The sequence below is a fragment of the Notolepis coatsorum genome (genome assembly GCF_963971535.1).
Source record: "Notolepis coatsorum genome assembly, chromosome: 20".
Classification (NCBI taxonomy): domain Eukaryota; kingdom Metazoa; phylum Chordata; class Actinopteri; order Aulopiformes; family Paralepididae; genus Notolepis; species Notolepis coatsorum.
In genome coordinates, this window is record NC_140184.1 from 33027854 (window position 1) to 33045065 (window position 17212).

Here is a 17212-nt window from a genome sequence, read left to right on the forward strand (position 1 = left end):
GCGCGTGCACGCCGTGCACTGTTTCATCGCTGTATCCGTCGCAGCCAATCAGTGCGTAACGCGCTGTGCGTTGAAATACGATGTATTATGATGGAACACGGGCGCGTTTTGAAGCGGTCTAAGCAGCAGCGTCTATAATTTCCGTAGCCGCATTTCTCGGAGACGCTCTCTGATTGGCCGACATCAGTTTTTTCCGTAGCCGCATTTCGCGGAGACGCTCTCTCTGATTGGCCAACGCCAGTTTCTGTTGTAGCTGTTGTGTAACTTGTGTTGTTGTGATGCAGCTATTTGTCTTAGAGCGTGATGGCAAGTTCTTTCGACGGTTAAGCTTAGGCACTCTTTCAAAGTTGGTTAAGGTTAGAGTTTGTCTTAGAGCATGGCGATAGGAACGCCAGGTAGTATAGCTATATATGGATGCAGTGTGGACATGCATGGACAATGGACATCAACACAGTCTGGACAGTGGAGTGGATATAGTTTATCAATGCTAACAAGCTAATAGCTGGATGCAGTCTCGACCACGTAAACAGTGAGTTAATTCGGTCTCTCTCGCGCTCTCTCTCTCTCTCTCTCTCTCTCTCTCTCTCTCTCTCTCTCTCTCTCTCTCTCTCTCCCTCTCTCTCTCTCTTTATGCTGATGCGGATGCAGACCAGAGAAAGACGTTTGTCTTGTTTACATCAGGGTCCCTTGTTTTCGATTCATATCGATAGTTTAATAGCTAGCCTTGGCTCGTTTAACAATATGCAAAATATGTGTACAGCCCTGAAGAATTCACGAGCCGCTACTGAGTAGCGGTCCTAGTATGCTTCCTTGTGGAACACCACAGCTCACTGTGAGGGGGGGGGGGGGGGGGGGGGGGGAGTACCGTTTACCTCCACCATCTGTTCTCTCCCCTCCAGGTAGGATTGCATCCAGCTCACTGATAGACTATCAAAACCAATTGCTTTTAGCTTGTCAATCAGAATGGAGTGATTGACAGTGTTGAAGGCCTTTTGTAGGTCCAGCATGACCATGCCGCAGTATTTGCCCGCGTCCACCTCTTGTTTGATGTGGTCGTTCAAATAGAGAAGGCATGTGTCAGTGGAGTGGGATGTTCTGAAGCCAGATTGGAATTCGTAGATTAGATTTTTTTCCGCAAGGTACTTTTCGACCTGTTCGTAGAATTTTTTTTCCATGACTTTCAAGATGGAGGTAAGAATAGAAACAGGGCGGTATAGTTGCCTGGGTCTAATTTGCTGCCCTTTTTCTGCAGGGGGGTCACTCTCGCAATTTTGAAGTCCTTGGGGACGTGTCCCTGTTTTATGGAGAGGTTTATTATGTGTGTGATGACTGGGGTGATGGCAACTGCTGAGTCTCTGAGGAATTTGGAGGGGATGTTGTCATGGCCAGTGGCCTTGTTAGCAGGGGCGGGGCTAGGGGGTGGCTACTTGGGCTCAAGCCCCGAATGTTTTCTGAAAAGCCCTGAATCTATTTTCACAAAAAATTTAAATAAAAAGAAATTATAATATATATATATTTTTTTTTGACAATTAGTCATTGTTACATGAAAATATGTTTGCACCAGATTTAGCAGAAGCTAATTTCCATCTGTAGTCTATCCAGTTGCTAACTGTATTTGAGTGAGTTAAGTCTTGGTGTTATAGTAGACTCAGACCTAAGCTTTAAATCACAATCAACAAGTTGACAAAAACATAATTCTTCCACCTTAGAAACATAGCTAAAGTACGGTCATTTATAAATCAAAAGGACGCTGAAAACCAGATCCATGCCTTTATCTCAAGCCGACTCGACATCTGTAATGCACTCCTTACCGGCCTCCCGAAAAAATACGATGATAACTATTTTATTGCAATGCACTATTGCATTATTTCATTCTATTTTACTAACTATTTTATTGCACTGCACTATTTTACTTTGTATCAGTGATAATCAAACCGTAAACAAAGACGCATATTAACACTTTCAGCGCCAGATGGCACTGTTTACTGTTACTGTTGAAAGGCCAGCGCCTTTTTTTTTTTTTAAACTTTATTTTTTAGCGTTTATCGCTTTTCTGGTCAAGCATGACCGACAGTTGTAGGGTGAAACGGGAGAGAGAGCAGGGGGAGACATTCGGCAAATGACGGCGAGTCCGGGAATCGAACTCGGAGTCAACCAGATCCGTGACCCGCGACGCAGCGCGGTAACATGGTGTGCTACTGGAGCACCCAGGCCAGCGCCTTTTAACATGGGGATACGTGGCTGTGTTTGCAGGCCTAAAGCTATATTATATATTATAGCTATGGATCTAATAATATAGTCGATTGTCATTGAGTTTCTTCCGGTCAAGATGCAAAAAACAGATAATTTTTCCATCCATACATTTCCGTTTTATACCGTTGTGAATATGAGTGTAGTTTCAGGGTGGTCTGGTGTCATTTCCAAAATGACAGACACCAAGCCACATCGTTTCAAATGGAGTGCAGTAGTGGCCGCAAGGTGTTAGGCGGCGGTATTGGACTTTTGAGATCTCAGACCCATCCCCAGTGATAACACAGGCTGCCGGCATGTCTTTATCAATGGAAATATCGAATAAAAGAAACAACGATGAAAACCCGACTATACTCTGGTTTTCGGGGGTCCTGGCGCTCAACGTTCGTCGAGTTAACCCTAGATCTTAGATCATAATATGAAAAACGATGTGATTTAATGTTCTATGTATTACCTTGACTTTGTCTATTTTACTGCTATCTATTTTATGCTTTATGTCTGCACTTTATGCATTGCTCTTGATCTGCCAATGTTGTGCTCATTTTATGCCTGTCTTTTTGTACTGCTGTGAAGCACTTTGAGCTGCAATTCTTGTATGAAAGGTGCTATACAAACACAGTGTATTATTATTATTATTATTATTATTATTATTATTATTATTATTATTATTATTATTATTATTATTATTATTATTATTATTATTATTATTATTATTATTATTATTATTATTATTATTATTATTATTATTATTATTATTATTATTATTATTATTATTATTATAAATTATTATAGTTTGCTTCATTAATTAAAGGGTGTGAATTTAAGTTTCCTCTAGTGCCTTTTGTCCACTTTAAGGTGGTGGTATAAGTTAAAGGTTGTGGTGTCGAAGTAAAAAAAATCCGTGCACGCTTACGCGGGCACCTATCTGGGCTAAGCCCCAGATCTCCTACAATCCTAAATCTGCCCCTGCTTGTTAGGTTCGAGGGCCCTCAGTTTTTTGAGTACCTCATCTGTTGACTGTTGTCTGTCAATCTGTTAATGACCTATTTGTGGGATTGTAAATATATTCACATTTATATCATTTAGATATCAATTGAGTGCTTTAAGCAGGGCGTGGGGGTGGAGGGGCCCACAAAGTGTGCAAATTAGCTGAACTTGTTTTTCAACAGGTTTGACCACCTGAGCATGACTACAGGCCAGTCTAGAGGCTGGTCCTGCAACATAATCTACATGCTCCACAGAGCCTATACACACCTGGAAGAATGGACTAAACCGAGGGAAGCGTGTTATGAGACAGGCTGACAGACGTGTACACGTACGGTGATGTCGGATATGATATCTATTAACCATTGCTGCCTGGGCAGCGCAAACACTAATAAAGACCGTGCTGGAATATGACTTCCTTTTTCCGTTTTGTTTGATTAATACCCAGGGATTAAAGTTCTCCTCAATTTTATTCCAAATCGCGACGGATTTTCCGTCAATTTTCTACCTGCTGCATATGATTTCTAGAGGCATACAATCTATTTTGATGTCAGTATTGGGTAGCCTATATAAACAATAATACGAGAGCATATACAAGAACAATGAATCTCACTGCCAATAATGTAGCCTATACGCCATGTGTAGCCTGCCTATATGTGATCAATACAAACTTGAACTTGAATTCCATCATGTCTGTGTGCGGGTCACTGCGGGAACTCACAAGGCTGTTGTCACAATGTAAATAAGAACGTGCACTGAAAAGTTACAGTATGTAGTTGGTTGATTATTTGTATGACAGTCAGTAAACCCTTGCAAAAAGTATCAGTTTTATTTAATGAATTGAAAACATTCAGCATCGCCTTCCTCCCGGCATGCAGCAACAACATGTATCAGGCAAATGCGCATCGCAACATTGACTGAGTGGAATCCCTTTCTATTCACATAACTGCATTTGTGATGGAGCTTTGACAGCTACAGTAACAGTCTATTGCTCGATCCATCTCCAATATCACGATGGACCGTGCCGGTGGCAAAGACCCGAGGGTGGAGAGGATCTTGAATGAATTCCATCATCATATTTATATGTTGTGTGTCTGTCCACTATGTTTGTTACTTTGTTATCCCCCCCCCTATCTATGTAAAGCGACCTTGGGTCTCTTGAAAGGTGCTATATAAAATGAAGCTATTATTATTATTGTTATTATTATTATCATCACATCTGTGCGGGAGCTCACAAATAGACTGTTAGTCTCAGTGAAGTTTCAACGGAGGTCATCTATTCTAACCAACAAATTGAAGTAGAAAGCATTTCGTGACCAATCTTATTTGGAAACATGACACACAAAATAATTCGCTTTTTATTTGAAACAATATTTAATCGCGTTTGGAGGTTGGTGTTTTGCGTCTGCCCCCCCCCGTGCCAAACAAGCAGGCCAACCTCTTGTTCGCGTGTGAGCCCGTTATAATTACACTACTGTCGCTATTTTACAATGAACTATAATGAATTACGGGTCATACAGAAGTTGAACACTAATGCACGGAAGCTTATTTCCGCCTTGAAACTAATGCAGAACTGAGGAGCGCTTATGCCGTAGTAACGATGTTCTACCACTGGGCGTCAGCTACGCATGCTCCGAGCTGTGCGTAAATATAAGCACGAAGTCAAGTTCAAGTTCAAATTGATGAATCCCACTCTTTGCTTAGAAATGGTCGTACGCACAGCTTAAGCACATATCTGTGCGTAAGTCACGTTGGTGAATGAGGGCCCTGGAGAGGCCACACAGGACAGTGAGAATCATGTTCTTTGACTTCTCCAGCACCTTTAACAGTATCTAGCCTCACAACGATGTGTCTGGACCACAGCCTGGTGGCCTGGATCACTGACTACCTCACCAACAGCTAGACCCCAGTACATCAGACTGCACGGCAGCCAGTCAGATGTGCTGGTGAGCAACACCGGTTATTCCCTATTAACCCTATTAATCTATTAGCTATGTACCTATCCTACCTGCTGCTATGACAATTGAATTTCCCCAATGGAATTAATAAAGGAACACATGACTTGATTTCACTCTTAGGAATTATACACTGAAATAATAATAATTATGTCTGCACCTCAAAGCATCTTTCTGAAAATGTCTGAAAGCTAAATAAGTATTTATGAAAAAAAAAGATTAAGAGTTTAAATGTACTGTCTTTACCTTTTCACGTTGTCCTGATTATATTGTAGGAATGGTACGCCAAGCCTTAGCATAGGAAAGGAGCGAGAAGGAATAGTTAGGGTGTCATAATACAATTATTAAACATTTTAACATATTTATTAAACCTTTTATTTAACCAGGTGAGTCCCATTGAGATTACAATTTCTCTTTTTTGAGGGAGCCCTGGCCAAGATACAGCAATACAGTGTTACAATTACAAACAATATAGAAACACATAACAAAACATGTAGTAACAACTCACAGAATCATAAGCCTAAAAAGAGGAAGTGGAATCTAGCTAAGGGAAGCCATTACAAATTCCAATTGAATCTGCCTACAGAACATGAGGTGCGCAAGGTCCTGTCCAGTAAGGCTAGGAAAGCCACTGGCCCGGACGTCATTCCTCCCAGGGCCGTCAGACTCTGCTCTGAGCAGCTTGCCCCTGTGCTCACAGACCTTTTCAATATGTCACTGGAGCGCCGCCTTGTTCCAAGGAGCTTCAAGGAATCTACGATCATTCCGGTTCCTAAGAAATCACCTGTGACTTGTCTTAATGATTACAGACCTATAATCCTTCCCAGCCCTTCCCAGAGACAGTCACATTTCTCTCATCTCCCCAGGCTCCTCAAGGCCGTTCCTACCGCCGCCTCTACTGCTCCATGAAGCCTGACGCTGCTATGCTCTGTGCTTCGTGCCGGTTTCCGGACTATACTAAAATCGACTCGAAATGGATCTAATCAGTGGATTGCATATTTTCGTCAAGAAGCTACCAACTTGAAGACGTGGTCATTTTTGGATTATCGAAGCTTTTGGACTGCAATAAGAAGATTTTGGATCTGTTTACCGCGCACAGGACCTACCAAAATGAACTGATTAAGACACTTGGACACTTGGACTAATGCATTCAGTCATTTGGACGGAGTTGTTAAAACTCACTCTACTCAAATCAAATTTAAATTGAGTCAGTTCAGCCAAAACAAATTCCTGGACCAAGGTCGAACCAGGGAGCTGCTGGAGTCAAAGGCCCTCTGGGAGATAAGAGTGGCAAGTGGCCCCCCACCCCCAATCCCTATACCCAATCCCCCCTCCCGCGTGTACGCCTGGCGCCTATGACGGCAGCCGACTAGTACGCGTGCTGGAGGGGGGGAGCCTAAGACTGTCTCATCACTAAAGTCCTATCCCCCAGCTCCCCGCCCCTCCCGTTGCTGGACAATCTATCCTCCCTCCCTCCCGCCTGGTGCAACGACACCCCGGTGTTGCTGCAGCCGACAATCGCATATGGTGTCTCAGGCATTCTGTAGTCAACATGTGTCAACAAATGTACATGCCTGTTTGAATTTATGTTGTGCCGTTGTTACTGTAAAAATGTAATGATTGTGATATGATGTTGTTAATGAGACGATGAGCTGTATGTGTATGTCACTGGAATTTCCCCAAGAGTATCAATAAAGTACCTATCTATCTATCTATCTATCTATCTATCTATCTATCTATCTATCTATCTATCTATCTATCTATCTATCTATCTATCTATCTATCTATCTATCTATCTATCTATCTATCTATCTATCTATCTATCTATCTATCTATCTATCTATCTATCTATCTATCTATCTATCCATCCATCCATCCATCCATCCATCCATCCATCCATCCATCCATCCATCCATCCATCCATCCATCCATCCATCCATCCATCCATCCATCCATCCATCCATCCATCCATCCATCCATCCATCCATCCATCCATCCATCCATCCATCCATCCATCCATCCATCTATCTATCTATCTATCTATCTATCTATCTATCTATCTATCTATCTATCTATCTATCTATCTATCTATCTATCTATCTATCTATCTATCTATCTATCTATCTATCTATCTATCTATCTATCTATCTATCTATATATCTATCTATCTATCTATCTATCTATTGCCCTAACCTCAGTTTTAATGAAATGTTTAGAGCGGCTAGTGCTGAATTATATAAAAGGTCATATTCCTACCTGTCTTGATCTCTGGCAGTTCGCCTACAAGAAAAATAGATCAGTAGATGATGCAATTTCCTTAGCTCTCAATTGCTTTGGTGCATTTCTCTGATCAGAATTAAAGTTCTCATTTCATTGATTGAGTCATTACATACAAAAATGTTGAACTAGTTGTCAAAATCTATCAATCACGGCCTCACAATGGCTGAGGCTGGTCAAAGGGTGTAGCCAAATGTTGAGAGAACCACTGTAAATTAAATTACTGTATTCAAACATTTCGTCGGGAGAGCAGGTGTGTATACTGGACAGTAATTCAGCACTAAACAATCTGCACTGCACTACTGCCATTGTGTCATACATGAAGCTTGCAGTGGGACAAGAACTTGTCACTTTTTACATTTTACATTTAGACAGCTTTACTGCAGCACAGATTTACTGTATTGTAGTGTACAGTAGTGTTACAGTAAATATTTGCCATATTTACAGTATGGTACTGTACTGCATTATTTTACAAGTGGGAAGCACTGTTATTGTACACTACAGTAATATGGGTTACTGTAAAGCAGTATATCTCATGTTTGCTGTACATTACTGTAATCTTACTCTGCACCACATAGGATTGCAAGACAACCTTGCAGAGGTGGAAGAGGGCCCCTTTTTACTCCGCAACAAGAGGAAGCCATTTGTGCAATGGTGATTGCAAATAATGCCATAAGGTTGAGAGAGATACAAAGCGCTGTTATAGAGGATGACAATATCTTTGGGAATATTGAATCCGTTTCAATCGCTACAATTGACAGAGTGCTCAGTGGAAATTAAATGTGCATGAAACAATTGTAGTACAATTGACAAATGAGTAGCCATTTGACTGGAACAGAGTGAAGGAGATCCGCCACCAGTATGCACAAGTAAAACATTTATGTGTCTATGCATACTCTAATGTTCAGTGCTGTAAACTGGTTACTTTGTGTAGTGCCATGAAGTACACTTACATGACAGTTCATACTGTACAATATGTTGTCCAAAATGCATTATGTTACACAGGAAAAGTTTATAGTTTTTATCTCTCTCTCTTCTGGGATAAAGCGTGTACCAGGGAACCGCTGCACACACGTTGAGAAATGCACTAACAGTTATGAGAACTTTAATTCTGATCAGAGAAATGCACCAAAGCAATTGAGAAAAACTGTAATCCTGTGTATGAACACTTAGATAAGAGAAACTCCTACGTATGTTAGAATGCTTTTTATCGATTATAGCTCTGCTTTTAATACACTTATTCCATCTAATCTGATCCACAAACGTCAGTGTCTGGGTCTATGTGATGCTGTCTGTGAATGGATTCTTTTAAATTTTGAGACCTCAAAGAGTCAGGATTGGAAACAATATGTCTGATGAAATTGTGTTAAGTACTGGTTCGCAACAAGGCTGTATTCTCAGCCCTTTACTGTTCTCTCTCTGCACTCATGACTGTACTGCTTCCTATGATAACAATCTGATAGTAAAGTACACTGATGATACTACTGTCATTGCACGTAAAAACTCAAATGACGATTCACTTTACAGATCAGAGGTGCAGAACCTAGTTATATAGTCGTACTGGCGAATCGCGTCTTGCTCTTCGCCATCGAGATGTACCTCATCTCCAGTACCTACTGTACTTCATTAACAAAAAAACAAATGCACCCAGCATCTGACCAGGCCCCGCCCCAGTGCCGTACTATAAGGTAGCAGGCGTGGTCACCACTCGCCCTTCCTCTATTTAGTTTCCATCATGCGGATGCTTGCACCCTGTGAACTAGCGCTATGAAAAGTATAAGAGAAATTGCGCAATGTTGGGTATTCGCCGAAGATTTGCCAGCCCCTGGAATCTTCTCGGCATGTTCCAACGGCACGTCAGGTCTGTCCTGGTGTTCCTCGTCTCTTGGCAGCGGTTCGAGGGACAGCGTGCAATGTTTAGCTATCGAGCTAACTCGCACCAGGTAGGCTCTGTGCCATCAGGCATTAACGCTGGTGTTAGTAATGCTGCTTGTTGTTCTGTTGGACAACCGAGTTGTGTATCGGTGCAAGGGGCAGGATGTCTGGGTGAACGTCCCTCTGAGTTGGACGTTTTCCAGGCTGCCCTGGAGCGCGCTGCTAATACTAAATGCTATAATGCTGGGTCACTGTTCTAATGTTCCCCGCTGTGGGATGTCACTAGGCATAACAATGTTGGCGTTGGTGATGTTGCTCGGGTTGTCCCGGGAGACAACCGAGTTGTGTATCGGCGCCAGGGGCAGGATGTCTGGGTAAACGCTGTTGTTTTCCCTGTTACCCTGGAGCGCGCGGCTAACGCTATGCTATGCTGGGCTACTGTTTCTGTTTTGTTAACCATTCATGCATTCATGCTGATGGTCAATCGGTGTCTACTGGGGAGTATTGCGGGGGGGCTTTGTTTAGCTTTTCATGGGTAAATGGGCTGAGGTCTAGGGCTGGTGTGCTGTTTGTGAATATTATGAATGAATGCAGGACTGGTTCTTTGGTCCGCATCCCCTTAACGTTGTGTGTATGGGCTAGCCCATTCTACAGTATATTGGTGGTGTTTAGTTCATTTATTCATTAACCCCTTCATGGTGCACACCACAGTGGAGGTTGCTGGTTGCAACCACTACTGGTGCTCCGTGTTTAGCATCAGTCCTTTGCTTTTGACATGTTGAAACAGTGCCCCGCCCGGCCGACGCCATGAGGTGGGTCGGCCCGGCGAGTGGCTGGTGGGCTGTTAAAGCCTGTACCGCCACGGTATGGAATTGGCAGCGATTAGTAACTGTGTTCGAATTGCTGTTTTTTCTGTCCCCATGGGCAGTAGGCTGTCACACGTCACGTTTTTCACCAACGCCTCCCTCGCTGGAGACGCGTCGGGCCAACGCAGTAGGGGGCAGCTGGCAAGCCATGCTGCCCGGTCTGCGCTACCTTCAATGGGCGACAGTGGCTCAGGAGGTAGAGCAGTCGTCTGGCAATCCGGAGGTTCCCGGTTCGATTCCCGCTCCTGGGCAGCGTGTCGATGTGTCCTTGAGCAAGACACTTAACCCCTAATTGCTCCCGATGAGCAGGTTGGCACCTTGCATGGTAGCCTCCACCGTCGGTGTGTGAATGGGTAATATGTAAGTAACAAATTGTAAAGCGCTTTGGATAAAAGCGCTATATAAAAAAGCAGCCATTTACCAAAAAAGCAGCCATTCAATGTGTTGGTATTGAAGGCGGTCCTTCTGGTCCTCAAACGGTGTTTGATCAGGACGGACAATACGACGTCAGCGGCGTATATAGACAGACAGGGAGGAGTACACTCCCCCCGTCTGCACCGGGCGGCGGGCGGCTGGCTATGGGCGTTCTCCATCTGCGCAGCCTGAGGGCTCTCCACATCCCCGGCAGGGTGAATGTGGGTACAGGTGTGATGTCGCGGGGCGGTCCTCACCCTGACGGGTGGGGATTACGTCCGGCCATAGTCAGGCAGGTCTGGGACCGATGCCGTGCCGCCTGGGATTCTTTCCCCCCATACATCTGTTAGGTCAGTTGTTGGGGCGGGTACGTTGAGGAGCGCAGGTCCTTGATCCTGATTGCGCCGGACCGGGGCGCAGATGTGTGGTTCCCGGTCCTGATCCAGCTCTTGGTAGCCCCGTCGTGGCCTGTTCCTTGGTCATCGCGGGCCCTCTCTCAAGCGCAAGGGTCTCTGTGTTAGTTCCCTGTGCTGGGCCAGCTGCTGATGGTTTGGCTGGTGAGAGGGTGAGTCTTCAATTGGGATCTTCAATTGGTCCTCGGTCGGTTGTCCGAGGCCCCGTTTGAGCCTCTTGAGCAAGCACCTTTGGAACAGCTGTCGTTCAAGACTGCATTCCTGCTGGCCATCACCTCCGCTAAGCGCGTGGGTGAGCTCTGTGCTCTCTCGGTGCGGCCTGAGTGTCTGTCTATTCGTTTCGATAGCGGTGCCACTCTGAGGCCTAACCCAGTCTTCGTGCCAAAAAATATCCGAAGCTCTTTTGCTCCGGGGATATTGTGGTTCAGGCGTTTTCATCCGCCTCCTCACGCTAGTGAGTTAGAGGCGAGCCTTCACCTGTCATGTCCGGTCCGGGCTTGGGGATTTACCTCAGCCGTACTCAGGGCCTCAGGGCTACCGATCAACTTTTTGTCTGTTGCGGTTGCTCTCGCGTTGGTAAGGCACTGTCGAAACAGCGCCTGTCCCATTGGTTGTGCGAGGGCATTGCCCATTGCTACACGTTGGCTGGGCTGGCCCCCCTAGGGGTGTCAGGGCGCACTCCACTCGTGGGGTGGCGGCCTCCAACGCTCTGTTAGGAGGGGCCTCGGTGGAGGACATCTGTGCTGCTGCCTCATGGTCCTCCCCGGGTCCCTTCGCAAGGTTTTACCTCGTGGACATGACCAGGGGTTCTGTCTCCCAGGCGGTTCTGAGGTCTGGAACCTCCCCTGTGTAGCAGGGTGGATTATCCCTGCTTTATGGGAGTGGTTGTACACGGCCACCTGGTAGCGGGATGCAGTAGATTCTAATCTATCTGAACCCCCGTCTTTGGGCCCGGAACGTCGAACTGGAGGGCGGGCAGCAGGAGCGGATAGGGCCCAGGATTTACTAACCTGGGGGGTGGTACTCTGGTCCTCCTCGCCTTCCAGGGCGGTCAGCAGTAGCTCCCCACACACTCTCACTTCCCCCAGTACCTCTGTTAGCCCTCCCACACCTGGTGACTGTTAGTTGACTAAAGATATTGCGCTCCCCCAAAGCAGTACCCTTCCTTGACAACCTGTAGAGACCTTTAACCATGTGATACGAATAGGGTGGGAAGGGTTAAATAGTAATGCTGATAGTCATATATTTACCCGGTCAACAAAGGTTAGAACAAGGCTCAGTAATAGACACACACACCGTGCTCCCATCTACGTCTCCTTTATATAAGGCCGGGTCAAGTAGCAATTACAGATAATATAATCTTCATTTGGTTCATATGCAGTATAATCACATTAGGCACCGGGTGCTCTCACTCACATTACAGGGGAACGCTATTCCAAAAATAGGCACCTAGTGCTCAGTACATTAATTCAAGAGCCCCGCTTTGAGTAGGGGAAGACCCAGGCACATATTAAGGAGTTCAATGGGAATTCAAGAACATCACAATATTATTACATTACAAAAATAAATTACATGTGGGCCCACGTTACCAAATAAAAGACCTAAGCTAAAGCCGGCTTATAATGGTTGGGGTACCCCTAGATGCTGGTTGTTAGCGTTCGCTTCGAATTAATATTATTTTGGCACACGAAGTACCGCTGTACTTAACCAAGATGGCGGATCCACTCTCACCACCCCACGTCCGGGTGACAAGATGGCCGTCGGGCGATCCCACGAGAACAGCCAGCGGGCTGGGGTAGGCAGCAGGGGCAGTGGCTGAACTGGAGGAGCGTGCTGTGTTGTGGCAACCTCTGCTGGAAGAAGAGGTGTCCTCGGCTGCGTCGACGAGACGTCCACTGCGGGGCTGATGACTGAGCTGGCGCGCTCTAAACTGTTTGCTACCTTAAACACAGCTAAACTGTGGGTCTTGGTGGACCCTCCTGCTATCGCCTGTACTGCTAACGCAACGTGGCTGTATGCACCACCGGTCTTCAGCGACGCTCGCCTTGTGGTATACTCAGAGTCACTATAGCCGTTAGGAGCAAGCTAATATACCGCTTCAACTTCTAGGATAACACGTTATTTACTGAAGTTGGTTCTTCTTTCCGTTTCGCTTCTTCACACACTTCTCTATCGCTTGTACTTCTAGGATAACCCGTTTCACTGATTCACACACTTCTCTATCGCTTGTACTTCTAGGATAACCCGTGTTATAGCAAAGTACTTGTTATCTCCCGTTGCTCTTCAACGGGGCTCTTCGAGAGCAAGAGCACACGTCCGTTCACTGTCGAAGAGGACTTCCTTCTGTTCCGCCCTCCAGGTAACCATCTCTCACTCGCTGCTCCTTTCTCCTCCGCTCCGCCTGCCACCACTGCCCCCTGCTGGCGACCGCAAACTGGTCCCACTATAGGACACTCCAGGCAGGAATAAAGATGCTTCAATGTCACGTTAATGGTCCATATCGAAGCCGGAGGAAGAAGAGCACCTCGCATCATTAGTCCGGGCAAGATATCGAAAAGGAACACTGTTTATCACGTCTTTGTGCACACAGGGGAAGTAACAGGTTAAGTCAGCACTTCTGAATAAATAGCAGAATATTCAGGATGCTACACCTGCTTCCCACCTTTCGGTGGGTTAGCAGGGATGTGTGGGTGTGGACCACAAGGTGTTGTGTCACACGTGGTCCCGCCTGTGCTGTGCGTTTAGAGGTTTCTAGTTCCCTCCTTTTTGCACTTGGGTGGAGTTGACTGCCGCCCCCTCTTCACTAGGAAGGAGGGGTGACGGGACTCCCCTCCCCCCTGATGTGGGCTTACGGGTCCTCAGGGGGTGCATTTGTCGGTCCTCGCGTCTACTCTGTCCCCATATCTCGATGGCGAAGAGCAAGACGCGATTCGCCAGTACGACTATATAACGATAGGTTATGTATATAACCTAGTTATATGAGTACTGGCTGAGCGTCTTGCTCTTAGCGCGCCCTGATGTCCCTTGGGAGGGGTTTTTCTGATGGAAACTTTTTCTGAGGAAGGGCGAGTGGTGACCACGCCTGCTGCCTTATAGTACGGCACTGGGGCGGGGCCTGGTCAGATGCTGGGTGCATTTGTTTTTTGATAATGAAGTACAGTAGGTATTGGAGATGAGGTACATCTCGATGGCGAAGAGCAAGACGCTCAGCCAGTACTCATATAACTAATCGTTAGGTGGCGTGAGACCAATAACCTCACCCTGAATGCTTCCAAAACCATTTTAGACGTAGCAAGGTATCCCATCTCTCATTACCATAAATGGCTCAGAGGTGGAGATGGTGAGCAGTTTAACATTTCTTGGGGTCACTATCTCAAATGACCTGAGCTGGCACTCCAATACCAGAACCATTGTTAAAAAGTCCCAGCAACGTCTTTTCTTTCTTAGGAAACTGAAAGAGTTCACTAATAACAGGGTGATTCTACACAACTTCTATCGCTGTGTGATTGAGAGCGTTCTTACTTCCTCCTGTACTATATGGTTTGGTAACATTACAGACCAGGAGAAGAAATCTCTGAACAGAATTGTGCGTCTCGCACGCAAGACAATCGGGGTTAGTCTGCCAGCTCTAGAAGAGATCTATGGTGCCAGGCTGCTTTCCCGTGCCTCTGGCATTATCAACGACCCCTCTGGTCACCCAGCCGCAGGCCTCTTTGTCCCCCTCCCGTCGGGCAGACGCTACCGCTCCTATCACATACTCTACCTCTCGGTTTACTAAGAGTTTCTTCCCCTGTGCTGTGCGCAGCCTGAATAACTCCAAAGGCTAGATTTGTATATTATCCAATTTTTTATTTGGTGTGTGTGACGTACCTGGCTACGTGGGTTGGTCATTACCATTATTACTGTATTTATGACACCTTCTGATCATCAGGTTAGTATATTTAATGTGTTATGTTTTGTATATGATGTGTGTGTGTTGAACATGAGACTTAATGCTGTCTCTTCTCTCCCTGTCAGGTGCTGCCCATCCCTACTGAAGAGTGCTGATTGCCTAATGAATAACAGCTGATGGCAATCACATCAAGAGGGATGGGTAGCCAAATACCTGACAGCACACACACGTCTCGGCGCGTCATGGGGTCATTTTGCCAGTGACCAAGTGGAGTGAGGTGGCCTCTGGTTGCCACTGTTTGTGTAGTGATTATTACTTTGCTGGTTTATGCCAATTGCCACGGTATGTGGACTTTTGATTATGTGCTGCCTGCGTGGACCAAACCCTGTGGGGGGTAGGTATATTGTTGGCCATATTAGATTCGTCCTACACTGTGAACTGCATGGTTAGAGTGGTGTTCCTTCGGTCCCAGATTGCCAACCACGTGGCATGTGGTTGTGTGGTTCAGGTTTGCCTTGCTTATTATTGTTCTTCACCTTGTTTGTTCTCCCCTTACCCTTTTCCTTTGTGTGTGTTGTGGGTTGAAATCCCCACTGACAACATCCCTTTTCCTTTTGGGAAAAGGCCGTGGGTTGAAACCCCCACATTGCAATAAAACCCAATTTACCATTTGAAAACGTCTTTGTTTACTATCTGCCTACCCGGGACTGTTTTGAAAAGCATTTTTCTACTGAGGGGGTTGTTTCTGCTCATGTACCACCTGCCCAGTTACTATCTTATATGGTCGATAGACCTCTGTACATGACATGGGGGCTCGTTAAGTTTGCGCAATTGCATGGTTCCTTGTTGGTAAAATAACGGGGTGACTTGTCGATTGAAGCATATCAGGTGTAATAAGATAGCGTTTTCTAAATTGGTAAGTTAGTGGGTTCCATTGTCCGTGCACAGTTGATTGATGTAAACCATTATTGTTGTGATGCTCTTAACCATTCTATTTTTCTGCCACATAGGTAACAGGGGGGGGGGTCACCTGCTTGGCTAGAGGGTGGGGGGCACGAGTCGTGATTCCGGTGGAGCGCGCAATGAAATCGGTAAGCGACTGAAGATATGTGTAGCCTTTCATCCAGGTAGTGGAGTAGTTTATCTGGGATAGGCTAGAGTGACACAGGTGACTCCTAGTTGAGTGGTTAGGACCATTTGTTATTATTTTCATTTAGTAGATGTGGTCAGTTGGATTGTTTTGGTTAAGAGATATAAAAGCAGAATGTGTCTATTATTATTGTGCACGGTCATGGTTAATTAAGTGAGGACGTGATATATATGTATATTTTTTTTACGCACGCATAAAGACATAATATGGCTGCGTCTGCGTTTGTTTTTGAAGTCTTCGTGGCGTATCCGACAGAGGATCAGGTGGAAGGTTGCACTAAGGCGGAATTAGGCCTTATTGCTAGGCATTATAATATTACTGTGCAAAGTTCCCAATCCAAGGCGGATATGAAGGCAGCTGTAATAGCGGGGTTGGTGGAGCAACAGGTGTTTAGCACGGCTCGGGGAGTAGTGAGTCATAGTGATCAGGAGGTTGAATACACTGGCGAATGGGTTGACTCTTCCTTGCGTGATCTTAACCCGGAGGGTGGTGCTATTAGGAAGAATGGTAGTACGCCCAGAGCTGAAAGTGAGGGCGCGGGCGATTCGGATAAAGACTCCACGTCTTCTGGCCATGCGCGCTCTAGTCTGCGTTTTGCCCGTCTCCAGATGGAGAAGAGAGCGCTGTTGCGCAGAGAGGACAGAGAGGACAAAGCAGCTGTACGAGACAGAGAGGACAAAGCTGTACGAGACAGAGAGGACAAAGCGGCTGTACGAAACAGAGAGGACAGAGCAGCTGACAGAGAGGACAGAGCAGCTGTACGAGACAGAGAGGATAAGGAGAGAGACAGGGAAGAGCGAGGAAGGGAGAAGGAGAGAGATAGAGAGCTCCAGATTACATTGAAGAGGATGGAACTGGAGAGTGTTGGCTCTTCTTCGCCCTCATCTGAAGGTTGCCAGGGCAGTTTTAATGTTGGGCAACATATTGCTATGGTTCCTGTTTTTCGAGAATCTGAGGTGGAGGCATTTTTTGTTAATTTTGAGCGGGTAGCGGGGGCTGCGCATTGGCCGGAGGATCAGTGGGCACTATTAGTGCAATATAAGCTCACGGGTAGGGCTCAGGACGCATGCCAGTTATTATCGAAGGAGGACAGCATGGTATATGAGAAAGTGAAGGGTGCTGTCTTGCGCGTATAT

At 45.8% G+C, this 17212-nt stretch overlaps 1 protein-coding gene across 1 annotated transcript in view; it reads right to left on the bottom strand.

The window, feature by feature from the left end:
* The window catches only part of paqr5b (progestin and adipoQ receptor family member Vb), a 48841-nt gene that overhangs the window by 9848 nt on the left and 21781 nt on the right, over positions 1-17212 (bottom strand). The window contains exon 4 of the mRNA XM_084337179.1: positions 5436-5480. Coding sequence (XP_084193305.1) covers positions 5436-5480 — 45 coding nt within the window. The remainder of the gene's footprint in view (positions 1-5435; positions 5481-17212) is intronic.